We start from the raw sequence: 16,175 nt of genomic DNA, 5'->3' as shown, positions 1-16,175 counted from the left end.
CTTTCATGAAATGTTTTTAGATATAAATGGGAGGACAAGGTCAGATCGCCCAAACTGGTTAGAACACTGCTTAAAATGGCAGCCTGTATTTTAATGGTATTGCAGCTCCGCCCCTGATTCATCCCCTCCAAGACAAAACCCTCAGTGCATCCTTAACCTCTGGAGCTGTTGGGTCAGCCCCAGAAGAGGAGCACCAGGAAAAAAAACACCTCCAGGAAGAGCTGAAGACCCCATTGCTTGAGGCCCACTTTGAGGCAAGGAGGGTGTCTAAAATCTTGGGTCAACAGATGGGCACTGTGAACATCCAAAGCCAAGAATTTCAGGTCCAGGGCAAATGACCTGGGACCCTAGCCCACTTTCATCAGGGTGACTACCTGGATGAGAAGAGCACCCCAACGGAATGGACTGGTATCTGTGGTCAGGATCAGTCTCTGCAACTCCTCCCACCTACTCACTCCATTAATTGGAGAGAAAGCAACTATCAATGTAGCTCCCTGTATGCTGGGTCTGGAATTGACACCTGAATTCTCATCTTTGTTGGAATGGGATCTTGGAATAGAAGCAGAAGCTGCTGAAAAGACCGGGAGAGAACACTCAACCACCAGGTCAGTTTATGGCCCAACACCATCCGGTTAATGTCACCTGAGACTCCAGGTCACATCCTGTGATCAGATGAAAAAGAACATGCCTAATGGACACCAGTAAAGTTAGCTGACTATACTCCAGAATGTTGAGGCATTAGCCAAAATTCTGAGAAAGAAGCTTCTCCAGATAGATTAAGCTTCTCAAACTTATGTGTGTAGGCAGAATCTTGCCATGCTATGGGAATCTGCGCAGTGCCAGCCATCCCCATTCTTAAACTACTGTTTAAAGGGACATAAAGCACTACGAGAAGGCTGAGGGACTGCCTTTCCTCTTAATAAGTCATTATAGAAAGAAGCATCTGCTTGCCCTTCATTCTGTTAAAAACATCTTCAAAGAGGGACTATATGTTAAATAAAGGAATAAGGAATTTTATTTGATATTTAAAGCATACACTTCATTTAATATGGAACTGCCAAGATTTAGGCAGAAAAAGCAGAATAGCATCTGAGGTTGTATGTTCAAGCCATTGCCAAGTTACACATATTGTACAGAAAACTAAGCACCTTTAAGCCAATGAATCAAAAACCTTTATAAAAAGAGAGGCAACCACGCTTTTTCAATGGCTAAATGTGAATCTTCACAAACTAGAAAAAGTCCAGTTTCATCTACTAGGGTACCTCACCATCATCCTCTAAGGGAAGCACTCAAATTCCTCATGGACTCATGAGTTAATTATCTTTATATATTTCAGACTGTAGCTATTGAGAAGAGCCAACTGCTCTTGTTAATGCTTCCACATATATGTACTGCAGGGCCTTCCCACAGCCTTTCCCAACCTTTGGGTCTCCAGATGTTGTTGGACTACAGCTCCCATCAACCTCAGCCAGCATGGCCAATGGTCAGGAATTCTGGGAACCGTAGTCCAGCAACATCTGGAGACCCAAAGATTGGGAAAGGCTGCCCTAGGGGGAAAAACAACAACAATAACCCTTTTGAATCCTCAAGAAAAAACTCCCATGTCTCTGCCCAGATTACCAGACATGTCACTTCTTATGTTTCTGAGGGAAGAGAGAACTGACAGAGATAACCTGAACGTTGACAAAGTTTGAGGAAATCATCCTGTAACGCCTTCACGCAGAGGTCTTCAGATAACCACAATCTGACATCATATGACCCTTCTGCAGTGATTACACTACACATATCTACAGCCCCACACTTTGGCCTATCCTGACATATCAAGGCTGGAACACAAGGAAAAGGAGATACTTGCCCACCTGTAGTGGGTTTATGCATCATAATCTTAAGTGATTAACATAGTCTTCCAAAATCCTGAATCTTTGCTCCAGCAGACAAACTCAGGGTAAAGGGACCTAACATCAGCCATCAAAGCATGAACAATGGAAAACTATACCAATTTAAAACTTCATGGAAAGAGCTCACTCAGCCTTTCAAACAGTATTGAAGACTTCGGGGAGGGGAACAAACAAACACACACTGTGGGTGGTTTGGCAGGAGCAGAAGGGAACATTTTTAGCACCTGTAGCCTGGTATTGGGATGAGGGCTCAGGCTCCACAGGCTGATCCTCAATTTACTCCAAATCCGCCTGGCCAGAGCCAAGGAGGCAGGGGGAAATTCATGGTGCAGATCCCAATTCCTACCCTGAACTCTTAGCAGAAGCAGCCTCAACTTTCTTATTGGCTGGTTTCACATACACTGGAGAAAAATTGATGAAGGAGATTAAAGGAGAATATCCCACAGGGTAGCCACTTGAAGCCTCTTGCAACTTTTAGTCCCAAATTGCATCTCACCCTTATGTCTCCTGCTCATAGAAATAATAATAATAATAATAATATTTAATTTATGTGTCGCCTATCTGGCCAATGGCCACTCTAGGCGACGTACACGTAGGCAATTAAAACACAATACAAAAATACAATAATATGATATACAACAATACAGCAGCGATAACAATAATAATACCGGGTACGAGGCATTGCAATCATAGCAGTTAACCCTCCCCAGAAATCCCGAAGGCCTGTTGAAAGAGCCAGGTCTTTAAGGCTTTACGGAATACATTTAGGGAAGACCATGTTAGACAAGAAGCAATTAGAAGAGGGAGGCCCCTTAATCTCCTGGAAATATATACCACCTCTAACCAGGATGGAGGCTTAGGTAAAACACCTTCCACAGAGTAGGACACTGGCACATCAGAAATACCAGGGTTACTCACCCCTCCAGGCTGATAATAGCATAACTGATTCATGGTCAAATGAGAACAGTTATAACACTTTGTAACCATCCTAGTTGCTAATTTGGCTTATTAAGCCAGCTTTGCAGATGACCCCAAAAGCCTGAGAAAAAGAAATTGTGACAGGTTTTTGAGAAGTGGAGGGGAAAGTCTTCTATGCACTCATAACTGATGACTGAGAGGACGAATCCTGAACTGGACCTTCATCCTCAAGTCAGCTGTAATGCCCTCTATGCTTCTGCCAGTAAGGGCCAAAAAACTTCAGAAACAAACCACCTTGGCTGAGGCTGAACCACCAGCACTTCTTCCTCAGAAGCCTTACACTCCTCACCAGCAGAGATTGAATGATAAGAGTCAGGTAGTGCTTTCTCTTTCCTGCAGGGAACTGCTGAAGGCAAAAGCATCATCAGCACCATCCTCCCCCTTAGCACATTACTTAGCCAGCTCCATAATGCAGGAGGAGAACCCCTGGAATGGGGAAGGATGGAGACCCCATAGAACTGCTACCTGAGGGAGATCTGTGGGATCTCTTTCTCTTATACTTCCTGGAATGGTCCTTACTCACCCCTCCATACTCTTCCCAAATGGGTTTTCTGTGAAAAGGGCCTCTTCCTACTGTGCTTACTATGAGGGAGGAAGTCCTTAACCTCTTGTAAAAGCAGGGGCATACCCACAAGACACACTTGGACAACCTCCCATGACTGACATAGGAACCAACATTACTCACCCCATCTGCAAAACGAGGGAGTAAACAAAAAGCTCCTGCCTCAGAGCACTGGGTAATGTCAGATAAGGAGGCATTCAAGTCTGACTAGTCCCCTCATGGGTGATCATGGCAGCCAGAGTTGGCAGAAGCACAGGCAAAGCCATAACGGCCATAGTGCGGCTATCCCCTGAACAGTCAAGGGCGGGAAGCAGCCAGCTGTGTGCAAGCTTGAAGACTCTATGTGAGATCCAAGGGGCTGCTGAAACAGCCATACGTGGAGACTCCACACTGCACAGACATGACAAAAGATAGGAAGCTACGAAAAGCGCACTCCGCAACTGAGCGAAAGTGGAGACACTGCTACAACCCATGTCAGACATGATCCTCCCAAAAGGCTTCGTGCCCTTTCACTATTGGCGGCCTAACGTCACAGGGCTGACTAGCCGCTTTTGTGCCCAAACAGTTTTGTTCTTTGAGCCCAATCTCAAAACACGACAGGATGAGAGGGAGAAAGGCAAAGACACACAAATGACAGCAGTGAGGGGAAAATGCAGGAAAGGTGTAAGGCAAGGGTGGAGAGAAAGACACAGAAAAAAATGACACACAACCCCCCACTCAATCACCACAGACACAAAGAGAGAGGAGAACATGATGACAAAAAGAGAGAACTGACGATAACACACAAGAATGAAAGGCTCAAATGGGAAGAGTTTTAGAAAACACAAGAGGACCTCAACTGTCACCAACTGCAAGCCGGGTCGGTCTGGTGACAGGGATGACTCCTATCTGTAGAGAGGAGACAAAAGGCTTTGGTGGACCCTGCTTGCTGCTTACTATAGAGGTGTCATGCAGAATGAAGAATATCATCCATCATCCTCAGAAAAAATGCTATTTCATCAATTCTGAATTTTACTGTATATTTTTATCGTAATTTATAATTGTTTATTGTTATGTTTTTTAACTGATTTGAAACCACCCTGGGACAAGATTTTATGAAGAGTGGCATAAGAACTATTATATATGGCTATACTGTTTATGTGTGTTTATGCTGTATATGTTATTTTGGAATATTATTTGTTTCTAATAATACAATTTTAAAGCAATTGTACTTACTTACATACAGTAAATTACTTACTACTTGTTGTACACTGTTTTTCAGAAAAACTTGAGTGCCAAAAGTAAGGCCTCATGACAATATTAACGGTTGGCCACGTTATTTAGAACTTAATATATTAGAAGCAATCATTTCCCCCCGCCTTACCTTTAACAGTTCAAAATAGTGAAGGCAATGGTATACAGGAACTAGAAGCAGCCTGGGTAAAACATACTGAACAGCTTCTTTAAAACCGTCTCCTATTGACTAGAAATAAGATATATTTCAGTCTTATGAACAAGCCTTACAACTACAACATCTGCAATGTCCATTATACAACTTAACATACCTGTAAATAGAATGATGCCCCAGGCTTTGATAGCAGGCTAAGAAAATGGTCATGAAAACCAGTCCGTAAAATATCTTGAGTGTACGATTCATAAGGATCAAATGCTAACTCCTATATAAAGGATTGCAAAATATTTAAGTTGATTCAAACACTGTTTCAAAGTTATCATGCAAAGGCAGTGTACCAAAAGTATAACAAAAAGAATCTAAAACATTAAGGCAAAAAAATAAAAATATAGGAACAATCGCATGAATATTAAAACATGATACCATACTGGAATAAAACACCAGCAAAATCCTGAGAGCATAGGAATGCCTTCAAAAAGTGTTGAAACACCAATAGTATTGACACTCATCTTAGCTGAAGGAGGAGATGGTTCCATAGAGAGGGTGCTGCCATAGAGAAGACCCTCTTGCAGGTTGACACTCAATTGTAAAATTAAAATATTTGAGAAGGCTGCATATTGTTCTGGGCTTTCTCCCTTCAAACAACTACATACACCAAACAAAAATGCAGTTGGACAGTTATACATTATGAACCCAGGCCTCCAAATCATGATTTGGAGACTTGGTAATGTGCTGCAGGTTCCACACACCCTCCCTAGGTTCCCTCCTCTGCTTCCTGGTTTTCTCTAACAATAGTTTTAACATCCAGACTGCCAAGCTATGGGAGGGGGAAACTCACACTGGAGAGGGGAGAACTTGAGATCATCAGCAATACACCTGCACTGAAGTCTGAGAAAACATTACATGTACCACCAGGGCCAAGAGAATGTCAGCATGGTTAATGAGCAGAGTCAAAGAAACTATTAGAGGCAAGAAGGCTTCTTTCAAAAAATGGAAGTCTTGTCCAAAGGAGAATAAAAAGGAACACAAACTCTGGCAAAAGAAATGCAAGAAGACAATAAGAGATGCTAAAAAAGAACTTGAGGACTGCATTGCTAAAACATAAGCACCACCACCACCAAAAATCTTTAAATACATTCAAGGCAGGAGACCGTGTAGGCAGGTAGTTGGACCCTTGAATGACAAGGGAGTCAAAGGTGTGCTAAAGAAGGATAAGGAAATTACAGAAAAGCTAAACAAATTATTGCATCTGTCTTCACAGTAGAGGAAATAAGGAAGATCCCTGTGCTTGAACTAACTTCAGCAGAAAGGGAGTGTGAGGAACTGAGGCAAATAGGGGCGATGAGAGATAAAGTTCTAAGCTTAGTAGACAAAATAAAAACTGACAAATTGCCAGGTCTGGATGGCATCAACCCAACAGTTCTCCATAATTCAAATGTGAAATTGCTGATCTTCTTACCAAACATTTTAAATTGTCTCTCAGATCTGCTGCCATACCTGAGGACTGAAAAGTAGCTAACTACTCTTTAAAAAGAGATCCAGGGGGGATCCCGGAAATTACAGGCCAGTTAGCTTAATGTCTGTCCTGGGGAAAATGGTAGAAAGCATTGTAAAAGATAAAATAACCAAGCATATAGAAGAGTGAGCCTTGCTGAAGCAGAACCAGCATGGCTTCTGCAAGGGTAATTCCTGTCTCACTAACCTATTAGAGTTCTTTGAGAGTGTCAACAAGCATATAGATAGAGGTCATCTGGTCGACACAGTGTACTTGAAAGTTCAAAAAGCTTTTGACAAGGTACTTTACTAAAGACTTCTGAGTAAGCTTAGCAGTCATGGAATGAGAGGAGAGAGCCTCTTGCGGATAAGGAATTGGTTAAGTAGCATGAAGCAGAGAGCAGGAATAAATGGACAGTTCTGTCAATTGAGGGCTGTAGGAAGTGGAGTCTCCCAAGGGTCGCTATTGGGACCTGTGCTTTTTAACTTGTTCATAAACAATCTAGAGTTAGGAGTGAACAGTGAGGTGGCCAAGTTTGCTGATGATACTAAATTGTTCAGAGTTGTTAAAACAAAAAGTGATTGCGAAGAGCTCCAAAAGGACTTCTCTAATTGAATGGGCAGTAAAATGGCAAATGAAATTCAATGTAAACAAGTGTTTTGCACATTGGAGCAAAAAAATCTTAATTTAATGGGTTCTGAACTGGTGGTGACTGACCAGGAATGTTGTAATGAATAGCTCAATGAAGATGGCGACCCAGTGTGCGGCAGCTGTGAAAAAGGCAAATTTCACGCTAGGGATCATTAGGAAGGTTACTGAACATAAAACTGCCAATATCGTAATGCCACTCTATAAATCTATGATGCGACCATATTTGGAGTACTGTGTACAGTTCTGGTAGTCTCATCTCAAAAAGGATACTGTAGAGTTGGAAAAGGTTCGGAAAAGGGCAACCAAAATGATCAAGGGGATGGAGTGACTCATGAGTTAAGGTTGCACTGTTGGGGCTATTTAGTTTAGAGAAAAGGCGAGTAAAAGGTGCCATGACAGAACTGTATAAAATTATGCATGGCATGGAGAAAATGGATAGAGAAAAGTTTTTCTCCCTCTCTCATAACACTAGAACTCATGGACATCCAATGAAGCTGAATGTTGGAAGACTCAGGACAAACAAAAGAAGGTATTTCTTCATACAGTGCACAGTTAAACAATGGAATTCCCTCCCACAAGAGGCAATGATGGCCAACAATTGGTTGGATTTAAAAGAGAAAAAGGCTATCAATGGCTACTAGCCATGATGGCTATGCTCGGCCTCCATAGGTGAAGGAAGTATGCTTCTAAACACCAGCTGATGGAAACCGGAGGGGAGAGTGCTCCCATGGGCAGCTGGTTGGCTGCTGTGAGAACAGGATATTGGACTAGATGGGCCACTGGCCTGATTCAGCAGGCTCTTCTTATGTTCTTAATTGATAACAAACCTTTGGTGTGAAACCCAGTTTTCCTAACCGGTGATCCTCTGCAGAAATTGCCTGATCTCTAACAAGCAGTCTATCCTTACAGCTCGAGCTGTTGAATCTTTTAGCCAACAGAAACTGCAAAGTGTATGGCATTACAGATATTATTGCTTTTTATATGTATGATACATTTAGTATTTATTAAAAATATACAGAACATGGGCAACGAACATATAAAATATTATTACCTACCTCAGCTAAATCTTCAAAACAGCTTCCTACTAAGGGATGGGGACTGCCTTCATCTGTCATTTCTACTGTGTCTTCAATATGACCCAACAATTTCACACTAAGTTCATGAATATCTGATATTCGACTGAATATATTTTCTACATCCTGTAAAAATGAATGGATTGATAAATAGTATTTAAAGGTGGGAGTTGGTTTTCAATTAAAGCAAGTATAAATACTTCAGGAAATCAGAAGATACTGCAGAACTGGAAGAGTACACATTTCATGGAGACTATTTTATTTATTTATTTAATTATTTATTTAATTTGTTAGTCGTTTTTCTTTACATAGTGAACTCAAAGAGTCTTACAATCAATACAAAGTTAAACCAGTATAAAAACTTAAAACAAACAAAAAGGTAAAAACACATAACTGTAATAGCAGTGGAACAACCCCGCCCCCCAAAAAGAGGGTACAACATCAACAGCCCTCCAAAATTAGGAGTCAAATGCCTGGGACTATTTAAAACATATTAGAAACCATGTAAAAGTATGGGCTTTCATGCCAAGCATTCACTGCTTGTCTAAAGAACAATCTCTCTTGCACTCCCAAACCATCCCTAGTCTATGCACAGAAGTGCTTTTGATTTGGGCATAGGGCTCTTTGGATCCTGGCCCTTAACCTGATTTATAAAGGCACACCAGAAAATCCATGATGCCTGTAATGAGAGCTAGTATAAGGGGGGTACTTCTGTATACTATTCAGAATTTGTCCTGCTAATCAACATGTAGGGGTGCAGAGCCAGGCTGTTGCAAATGTGATGAAATAAGTTAACTAATGAGCACACACCTTGTTTCAACACATCCTGCCATTCCCTCACATGATAGAGAACACATGAGTTTAAACATGTGAACAGGCCTGCAATATCTTTTGGTTTTAAAATGTTTTTGTTAATTACGTTTTTGTTCAAATAGAAGAGGTTTTTCCAAAATAGGCAATCAAATTCTGTAATATAGAAATAAATGAAATAAAATCAAAGTACTTACATGACCAGAAAACAGCTTAGGGTTGGAAATAAAGGGTTCTCTAAAAACTTTTATTATGAGATTTAGCTCTCTTATATACTGTCGAACTTCTGCCATAAATGACTTTACAAGATCATAGTAGGTTTGTTCTCCTGAAGTAGAGGGTTCTTCATCAGATAAAGTCAGCGTACTAATATCCTCTACATCCTGATGGAACATATCCATCAACACCTGTTTAAAGGTGGGGAAAAAAAGAAGTACCTTTTGGGAACTGATGTAATCAAAGTTAAAGCCCTGGGAAATAAAAATTTTACTAACCACACTGAAATTAAATATAACAGAAGGTACATTGTGCTGTACATGATCTTGTATTTGGTGAAGAGGAAAATTTAAATTCTACAAGGCACAGGCTTCAGTCTTATAAAATGTATCTACTGCTGAGCCTGATTCAAGATTTTTGGAATGGTGTAGAAAGGTCTGAATAATTTGGGCTCAGCATACCTTAAAGACTAAATTACCCTGTATGTATCAAGTTGATCACCAAGATTTAGCAGTGGTTCCCCCATGAACCAGAAGTGTGACTCAAGTCAACAAGGAGTTGTGCTTTTAATACAGGGGGCCAACTCAATGGAACTCCCTCCCACTAGAAATCAGGTGGACACGCTCCTTATTAAGTTTCAGGGACCAGGTTAAAATGCTTTTACTTCAGGAGGCCTTTCCACTATGAACAGTGTTTTATGTTTTTTTTATTTATGTTTTAAATTGTGTTGCAAACTTTGTAAATTGTATGTTTATTCTTTCTTTATGCTGCTTTGAGGCATATAGTGAAAAGCAGGGTGTAATTTTTCATTTAAACAAATAGAAATCCAGGTATAATTTTGCTGAGTAATCAAAGATTCACTCCAAATATTCAGCTGTGAGTGGGGATGAATAGGATACAGTAGTAATTTAAGAATCAATGTAACACAATATTGGCAGAAGCAACAAGAATTAATCAGAAGACTTCTTTAGAATTAGCAGTTACCTAAAATTGTTTTTTTTAAGAAAAAAGGCTATATCCAATGTCACACAAGTGGATTTCCATTTGTACAATGCGACTTCACCTTCTCTTCTTCTCCTGCAGCCCCTCCACATATCCCAACTTTACTCTGGATGGTTTAGGGCCCTGGAGAGGAGATTAGGAGGTGCAGGGGAGAGGAAAGGAAGCCCCATTGCATAAGTGGAAGTCCATTCCATTGGCAAATGGTTACTATTTGATGTCACTCATCAAATATCAATCTCACTTGTGGCTTGAGTAATTTGGAGGAATTCGTTATAGAAAATGGTACAGATTATTTTCTTGACCACATATGGGCCAGCTGTAGTATATACTATTGAGCTCCATTCACATCATTAATCAGTATGTCAATGACACTAATCACTGCCTGAAACAATAAACTTTGCCAATTTCCCCTTTCCCTTGCAGCCTCATGAAAACCTGTTCCAAACAGTTGGGAGATCCTCCAGAACAGCGTGACAGATGGCACAGAGTGGATCATGGAGCACATCACTTCCCTCCTTCCATTCATGAGAGATTGAAGCCCCTTCTGTTTATGAACCCATTCTGTTCATGGAAGGACTCCGCTGGATCCAAGACATTTAGTAATTGCAAATATAAAATTCTACCTACCTTATCAGCACACATTGCCACTTTGATGTCTTGTTTAGTAATTTCATCATGTCTTATATTTCTTACATAGTTCCCAACCAACTTTAAGATATCTGCAGAAATGTATTCTAATACTGCCACTATGTAAACAGACACCTGGTGATCAACTTTATAACCAAGAACTTCCTGAAAGTAAGAGAGAGAACTTATTCTAATATTTTTGGGTTATATGCATGCATGTAAGAAATGTATATTTCTAAACATGGAAACCTATTTAATCAAGTATCATGTAAGCAGGATCATTTTTAGATAGCGTTTAAAAGGGCTAACAACAATGACTTAGCTGAAGATTGAGTTAACGGTGACAACAGCGTCATGGTAAACATCACATTATGTAACAACAGCTATATTTCTGGTTAGTCAAATTGCACCGAAGTTATTATAAAGTTGTATCTAACTTAGGGTGGAACAACTGTGAAAAAAACAAATTCCATTATAGGGATTATTAGGAAAGGGAGAGAAAATAAAATTGCCAATATCATAATACCATTAACCAAATCTATGGTGAGACCGCAGTACTGTGTACAGTTCTAGTGATCTCACCTCAAAAAGGATATTGTAGCTCTGGAAATGGTGCAGAAAAGGGCAATCAAAATGATCAAGGAGGTGGTGCAACTTCTTTATGAGTAAATATTACAACAGTTAGGGCTTTTTAGTTTAAAGAAAGATGAGTAAGAGGGGACATAAGAAATGCATAAAAGAATGCATGATGTGGAGAAAGTAGATGGAGAGAAGCTTTTCTCCCTGTTATGAAAACAGGACATCAAATGAAGCTGAACGCTGGAAGATTCAAGACAAGCAAAGGAACATACTTCTTCACACAGTGCATAGACAGACTACAGAAGTCGCTCCCACAACAGGTAGTGAAGGCCACCAACTTGGATAGCTTTCAAAAAGAATTAGACAAATTCATGGATGATAAGGCTATCAGTGGCTACTAGCCATGTTGGCTATCTTCTACCTCCATTGTTGGAGGCATTATGCCTTTGAATACCAGCTGCTGGGAATTGCAGGTGGGGAGACTTCTGTCGCACTCAGGTTCTCCTTGCAGGCTTCTCATGGGCAACTGTTTGGCCACTGTAAGAATAGAGTGCTGGCCTAGATGGGTCCTTGGCCTGATGAAGCAAGACTTCTTCTTATGTTCTTACTGCATGTGTAGAATGACTTCTTCTAGCATAATGGAAATTTCCCTCCCTCTTCTCCTTTCCTCCAACCTTCTGGAGCAGATTTAGGAGTGGTGTGGGGGAGGAGGGGCGGAATTCTATTGCCTTTGCAGCAGTTGTTCTGTGAGCGCAATGACTAAGTAACAACCCATAATCTTTACCTTTTTGTTGATTTACCCATGCAACTAGAACAAACATCTAGTATCTAATATTTATTTATTTATTTATTATTCGATTTATATCCCACCCTTCCTCCCAATAGGAGGAAAATCTCTGAGTTCATAACATATGAACTCAGAGATTTTAAAAGCTTATATTTATACTGGCATCCAAAAATTATGATTTTTCTGAAACCTGAACTAGAACCTGAAATACTTGTCTAGGCTTGACTGTACTATCGAAGAATAGCTGTATCAGTTAGAAACTGAGGTCCACAATTTACTTCCCACAAGGAGCATTCCTCCCTTTTTCAGACAAGAAGTCACTTCTATTATTCCAAGCTAAGGAAAAGGGAACTGCTCCTGCAGTCATGCTGCACTTTTGAGATACTCCAAGTGCCACTAAAATGTAGTGTGCTGTTGCCCTCCAGCCTTAGAACCCTTGTTCTGAGCTTGATGCAAGGCAGGGTTTATTCCTAACTTCTTATGGGGGAGCCTCTGGAGTTCAGAATCTACAGACAATACCGAGCCTTTTCCTGGGTCAAGAGAGGTGTAAGGTTCTGTAGTCAAATTGTGGCTGGTTATACCAGCCAACACTTATGAAGCCCTAGTTAGATACATTACTACTTAGGATAAGAGACTGATTAGATACGATTATGTAGATTTAAGGAGAATTCAGGTAGGGGTGTGTGTGCATGTATTAAAAAAACAATTTCTCTCCTTGGGATTTGAACAGTTGTGAAGAACAAAAAGGGGTAAATTGTTAATTTTACAACATTTTATACACTAAATTCATACTACCTACTTTTAACAATGGGTGAATTTTTTCCACTGGGAGAAATAATGGATTTCTTCGTTTCCTCTTTTCAATTGCAGACTGTGCATCAGCTATTGCCCACTTATCAATTGGATGGGGAAAACTTTTTTGTACACGATCCTTGTAAAAAATAGGGACCATAGTTAAATATATAATTACTACATAACATTTTTGACAAAATCCTGAGTCCCTGAAAGCTATCTAGTTTGGTTAAGGAAGCATTACTAAATTATGTAAAATCAAAATAATTAACAACAGAACTACATATCTGCAAATCTAACACACAGCCAAAAATAAAGGTTAAAATCAGAATTGGCATCATAACTTTATTTGTATGTTGTTTTTCCACAATATATTTTTACTTAATGCAGCTCATAACATATCAGAGTAACATAATAATAAAATACATAGGAGAACAGCATAGTTATAAAACAATCTAGTTAATACAATCTAGTAAACAAAACCAAGTGTTAACAATCCAATTATTGAATTATTAATATATTAGCAGTAACAAATATCAACAGTGCATAAATAGCTACAAACTCTTCTTGTACCTCTACATCCAGGAAGCTTCTTGGCTGAGCTTGGCACAACATGTTTAGCAACTGCAAAATTAACTCCTCAACATACTGCAAAGCATCATCAGTAGATGACAGTTTAGGGTGGACTTGCATCTGAACCTACATTTAGCATAAAATAATCAAAATTACAATTTTTTACTACTTTTTCCAGTAGCATTTTAGAAGATGCTGAACACAGAAAACAATTATAAATTCTGTTTTTAAAAGATGACACTGGGAAAGATCCAACACTGTACTGCTGTGGAATTTCACCTCTATCTCCTCCACCCTGCAGTCTCCCCCATTTGCACTAGAGGGTCCCCCAACTCTCCAAAGCAGATTATAGATGTGTTCAGGGAGCTGCAGGGTGAGGATGGGAAGACAAAGTCCTACTTGCATGAATGGATATCGCTAACTGAACCCAGGTGAAGCAAACACTAAATTATACTAGGTTATTCAAAAGTTCTTCTCTGTGGTTGGTTGTTGTTTTTTTTGCTGTTAGTTTTCAAGCGTTTATGATTGTGAAGAAAATCCTGAAAGCATTATTGCACTGTGTATCCCAGGCAATCTCTCATATATTCAACTTTCTATATCTACGGAAACATTCCTGCTCTGGTCTTTGGTCACAGGTGAAGAGTGAGAAATGGAGAAGGAAACCTACACTGTTCAAAGTGTGGGTCAAGTGACTGTCCAGGCTCAAACTTTCTTAGTTATTAACTCACTGGTTGAGAGAAATGACAGAGGAAATGGGAACGTATGGAGAAATATGAGTGAAAATGAGACAAACCTGGGCCATGGATCTACTTTTCACAAACAGCAGCCAAAATGGTAAACCAATTTCTTTTAGACTGTACCACTTTAGATGGCAGGTAGCAGCTAACAACGCTGAATGCTCCATTAAAAAAAAGCCATGCACATAGAGAATTGGCTTATCAGGGAGAAGTATTCTAGCTACAGAGGTAAAATGTCTTAAATCTGAAGCCATGATTAAAATTATTTTGGATAAATTAACATGGGGGGAATTGAAATATATACATTACTGTATATATGTACATTAAATTATGTACATCAAGAACATTAAATATATTTAACAGTAAACACATATAATTGTACAGTTTAATATATTATGAAATTTAAAAATAAGTGCCTTTGCTTTATAAAAATAATAATTATAAATATGCCTAGTTATAAATATGTCAAGCTGCTGCATCCTAAGGTACCTAAGTCTCTCTTATGTTTTTGAATACTGGGGAATTTTAAAAAACACCACCACCAAAAGCTGAAAATAGAAACCATAAACATATATGGTCTGAGGATATGACACAGCAACCTTGATGAAGTTAAGCAGATCTGGGTCTGGTCTGTGCCTGGATGAAGATTGCCTGGGAATCCTGAGCACTGCCATGATGGAAGAAAGGCAGGATATGTATATACGCATAAAACGTCATTTTGTGTTTTTTTTTAATCTTTGTTTAGAAGTAACATGGAGACCTCAGCATTATCATGAAAACTCAGAAGGAACTTTTATTTTTTTAAGAGAAAAACATCTCAAAAACAATCATAATGGAATTTAGAAACAGCAATAAACTCAGATATTCCATTTGTGTTGTAAGTATATTAAAATATTAAAGGCTTCAATGTTATTTCAAGTTTCAAAGGAACTAAAGAATTAGCCATGCTTAGATTTATATCCTATTATGTTCCAGTAAAAGATATATCTTTGAAATACTGGTGTAAATTTATTTTTCTAATCAGAAATGTGAATTAAGTTCACACGTTATGGTAAACCAAGCTTTCTTGCTTAGTGTGAATGAGCGGTGTACCAGAGGATGCTGTCAGATTATTCCCCTCCTCCCCAGGTGTGAGCAGGATAAACAAACCAGGAAGCTTTGGCTTCCTATTTTGTTGGAACCAAGGATTTTGAGTCTGATGTTCCTGGAGAAGCCACGATCAGCAAGGTTGGCTAGTGATCATGGCTTGTTTGGAAGCAACAAACTGCATCTCTGGTTTGAACATAACAGGAAGTAAAAGCTTATTGTTTTGTTTGCCCTAAGTGCACCAGAGAGGAGTAATGTGCATCAGAATCCTGCTTGTTTACAATAATCCAAGATAGGCCAGAAAGTCTTATTATCATTCCATGCTAGCATGGCCATTATCTGAAAGATAGTTAGCTTCAGGTTCTCAAATTTCATTTTGAGCCTCATGGATGACAATATAAGAGAGTTCGTGCAAACTGAAAGTAGCCTAAGCTCTTTACACATGTAAGTTGTCCCTTTTGTTTGTATGATTTACAATGCAGAAGAGAGAGGGAATATGACGCAAATGAGAAGAGGAGTCAGACACTGGTGTGATTTACACCTAATGACAAACCAGTTTGCTGTAATGAGAATGAGCAGGTGCAAATTGAGTATGGGTATCTCCCCCTCCTGGACTACACACGCAAAGGGGAAGAGAGAAGCTTCTTTTGCAACAAACCACAGCGTCCCATCTTGTCTGAATTGAGGAAAACTGGCCAGAACATCTTCCATTGGCTTCCATAAGTTAAATAAGTGTTGAGCGAAAAAAAATTGCATCTCGTGTTAGGATGCAGCAGTGTCACAGGTTGTAAGAGAGGGGCTGTTGTTACAGACACACACACACACACACATACATAAAGAAGTGGCAGGTAAAAACCCCTCATTGGCAGTGGATATAAAAAGGAAGCTCTTACTTTTCGTCTTTGGAGTGAGGAACTGA

General features: G+C 39.6%; 1 protein-coding gene across 1 annotated transcript in view; it reads right to left on the bottom strand.

The window, feature by feature from the left end:
• SOS1 (SOS Ras/Rac guanine nucleotide exchange factor 1) overlaps positions 1-16,175 on the bottom strand; it is a 97,693-nt gene that overhangs the window by 69,339 nt on the left and 12,179 nt on the right. Inside the window, exons 2-8 of the mRNA XM_061625577.1 lie at positions 13,434-13,559; positions 12,868-12,999; positions 10,703-10,867; positions 9,055-9,264; positions 8,030-8,173; positions 4,983-5,093; positions 4,802-4,900 (exon numbers count right to left, since the gene is read on the bottom strand). Coding sequence (XP_061481561.1) covers positions 4,802-4,900; positions 4,983-5,093; positions 8,030-8,173; positions 9,055-9,264; positions 10,703-10,867; positions 12,868-12,999; positions 13,434-13,559 — 987 coding nt within the window. The remainder of the gene's footprint in view (positions 1-4,801; positions 4,901-4,982; positions 5,094-8,029; positions 8,174-9,054; positions 9,265-10,702; positions 10,868-12,867; positions 13,000-13,433; positions 13,560-16,175) is intronic.

The sequence above is a fragment of the Rhineura floridana genome, chromosome 4, assembly GCF_030035675.1.
Source record: "Rhineura floridana isolate rRhiFlo1 chromosome 4, rRhiFlo1.hap2, whole genome shotgun sequence".
In the NCBI taxonomy this organism is placed as follows: domain Eukaryota; kingdom Metazoa; phylum Chordata; class Lepidosauria; order Squamata; family Rhineuridae; genus Rhineura; species Rhineura floridana.
Note: the sequence above shows the minus strand (reverse complement) of the source record. Positions and strands in the feature narration are given on the sequence as shown.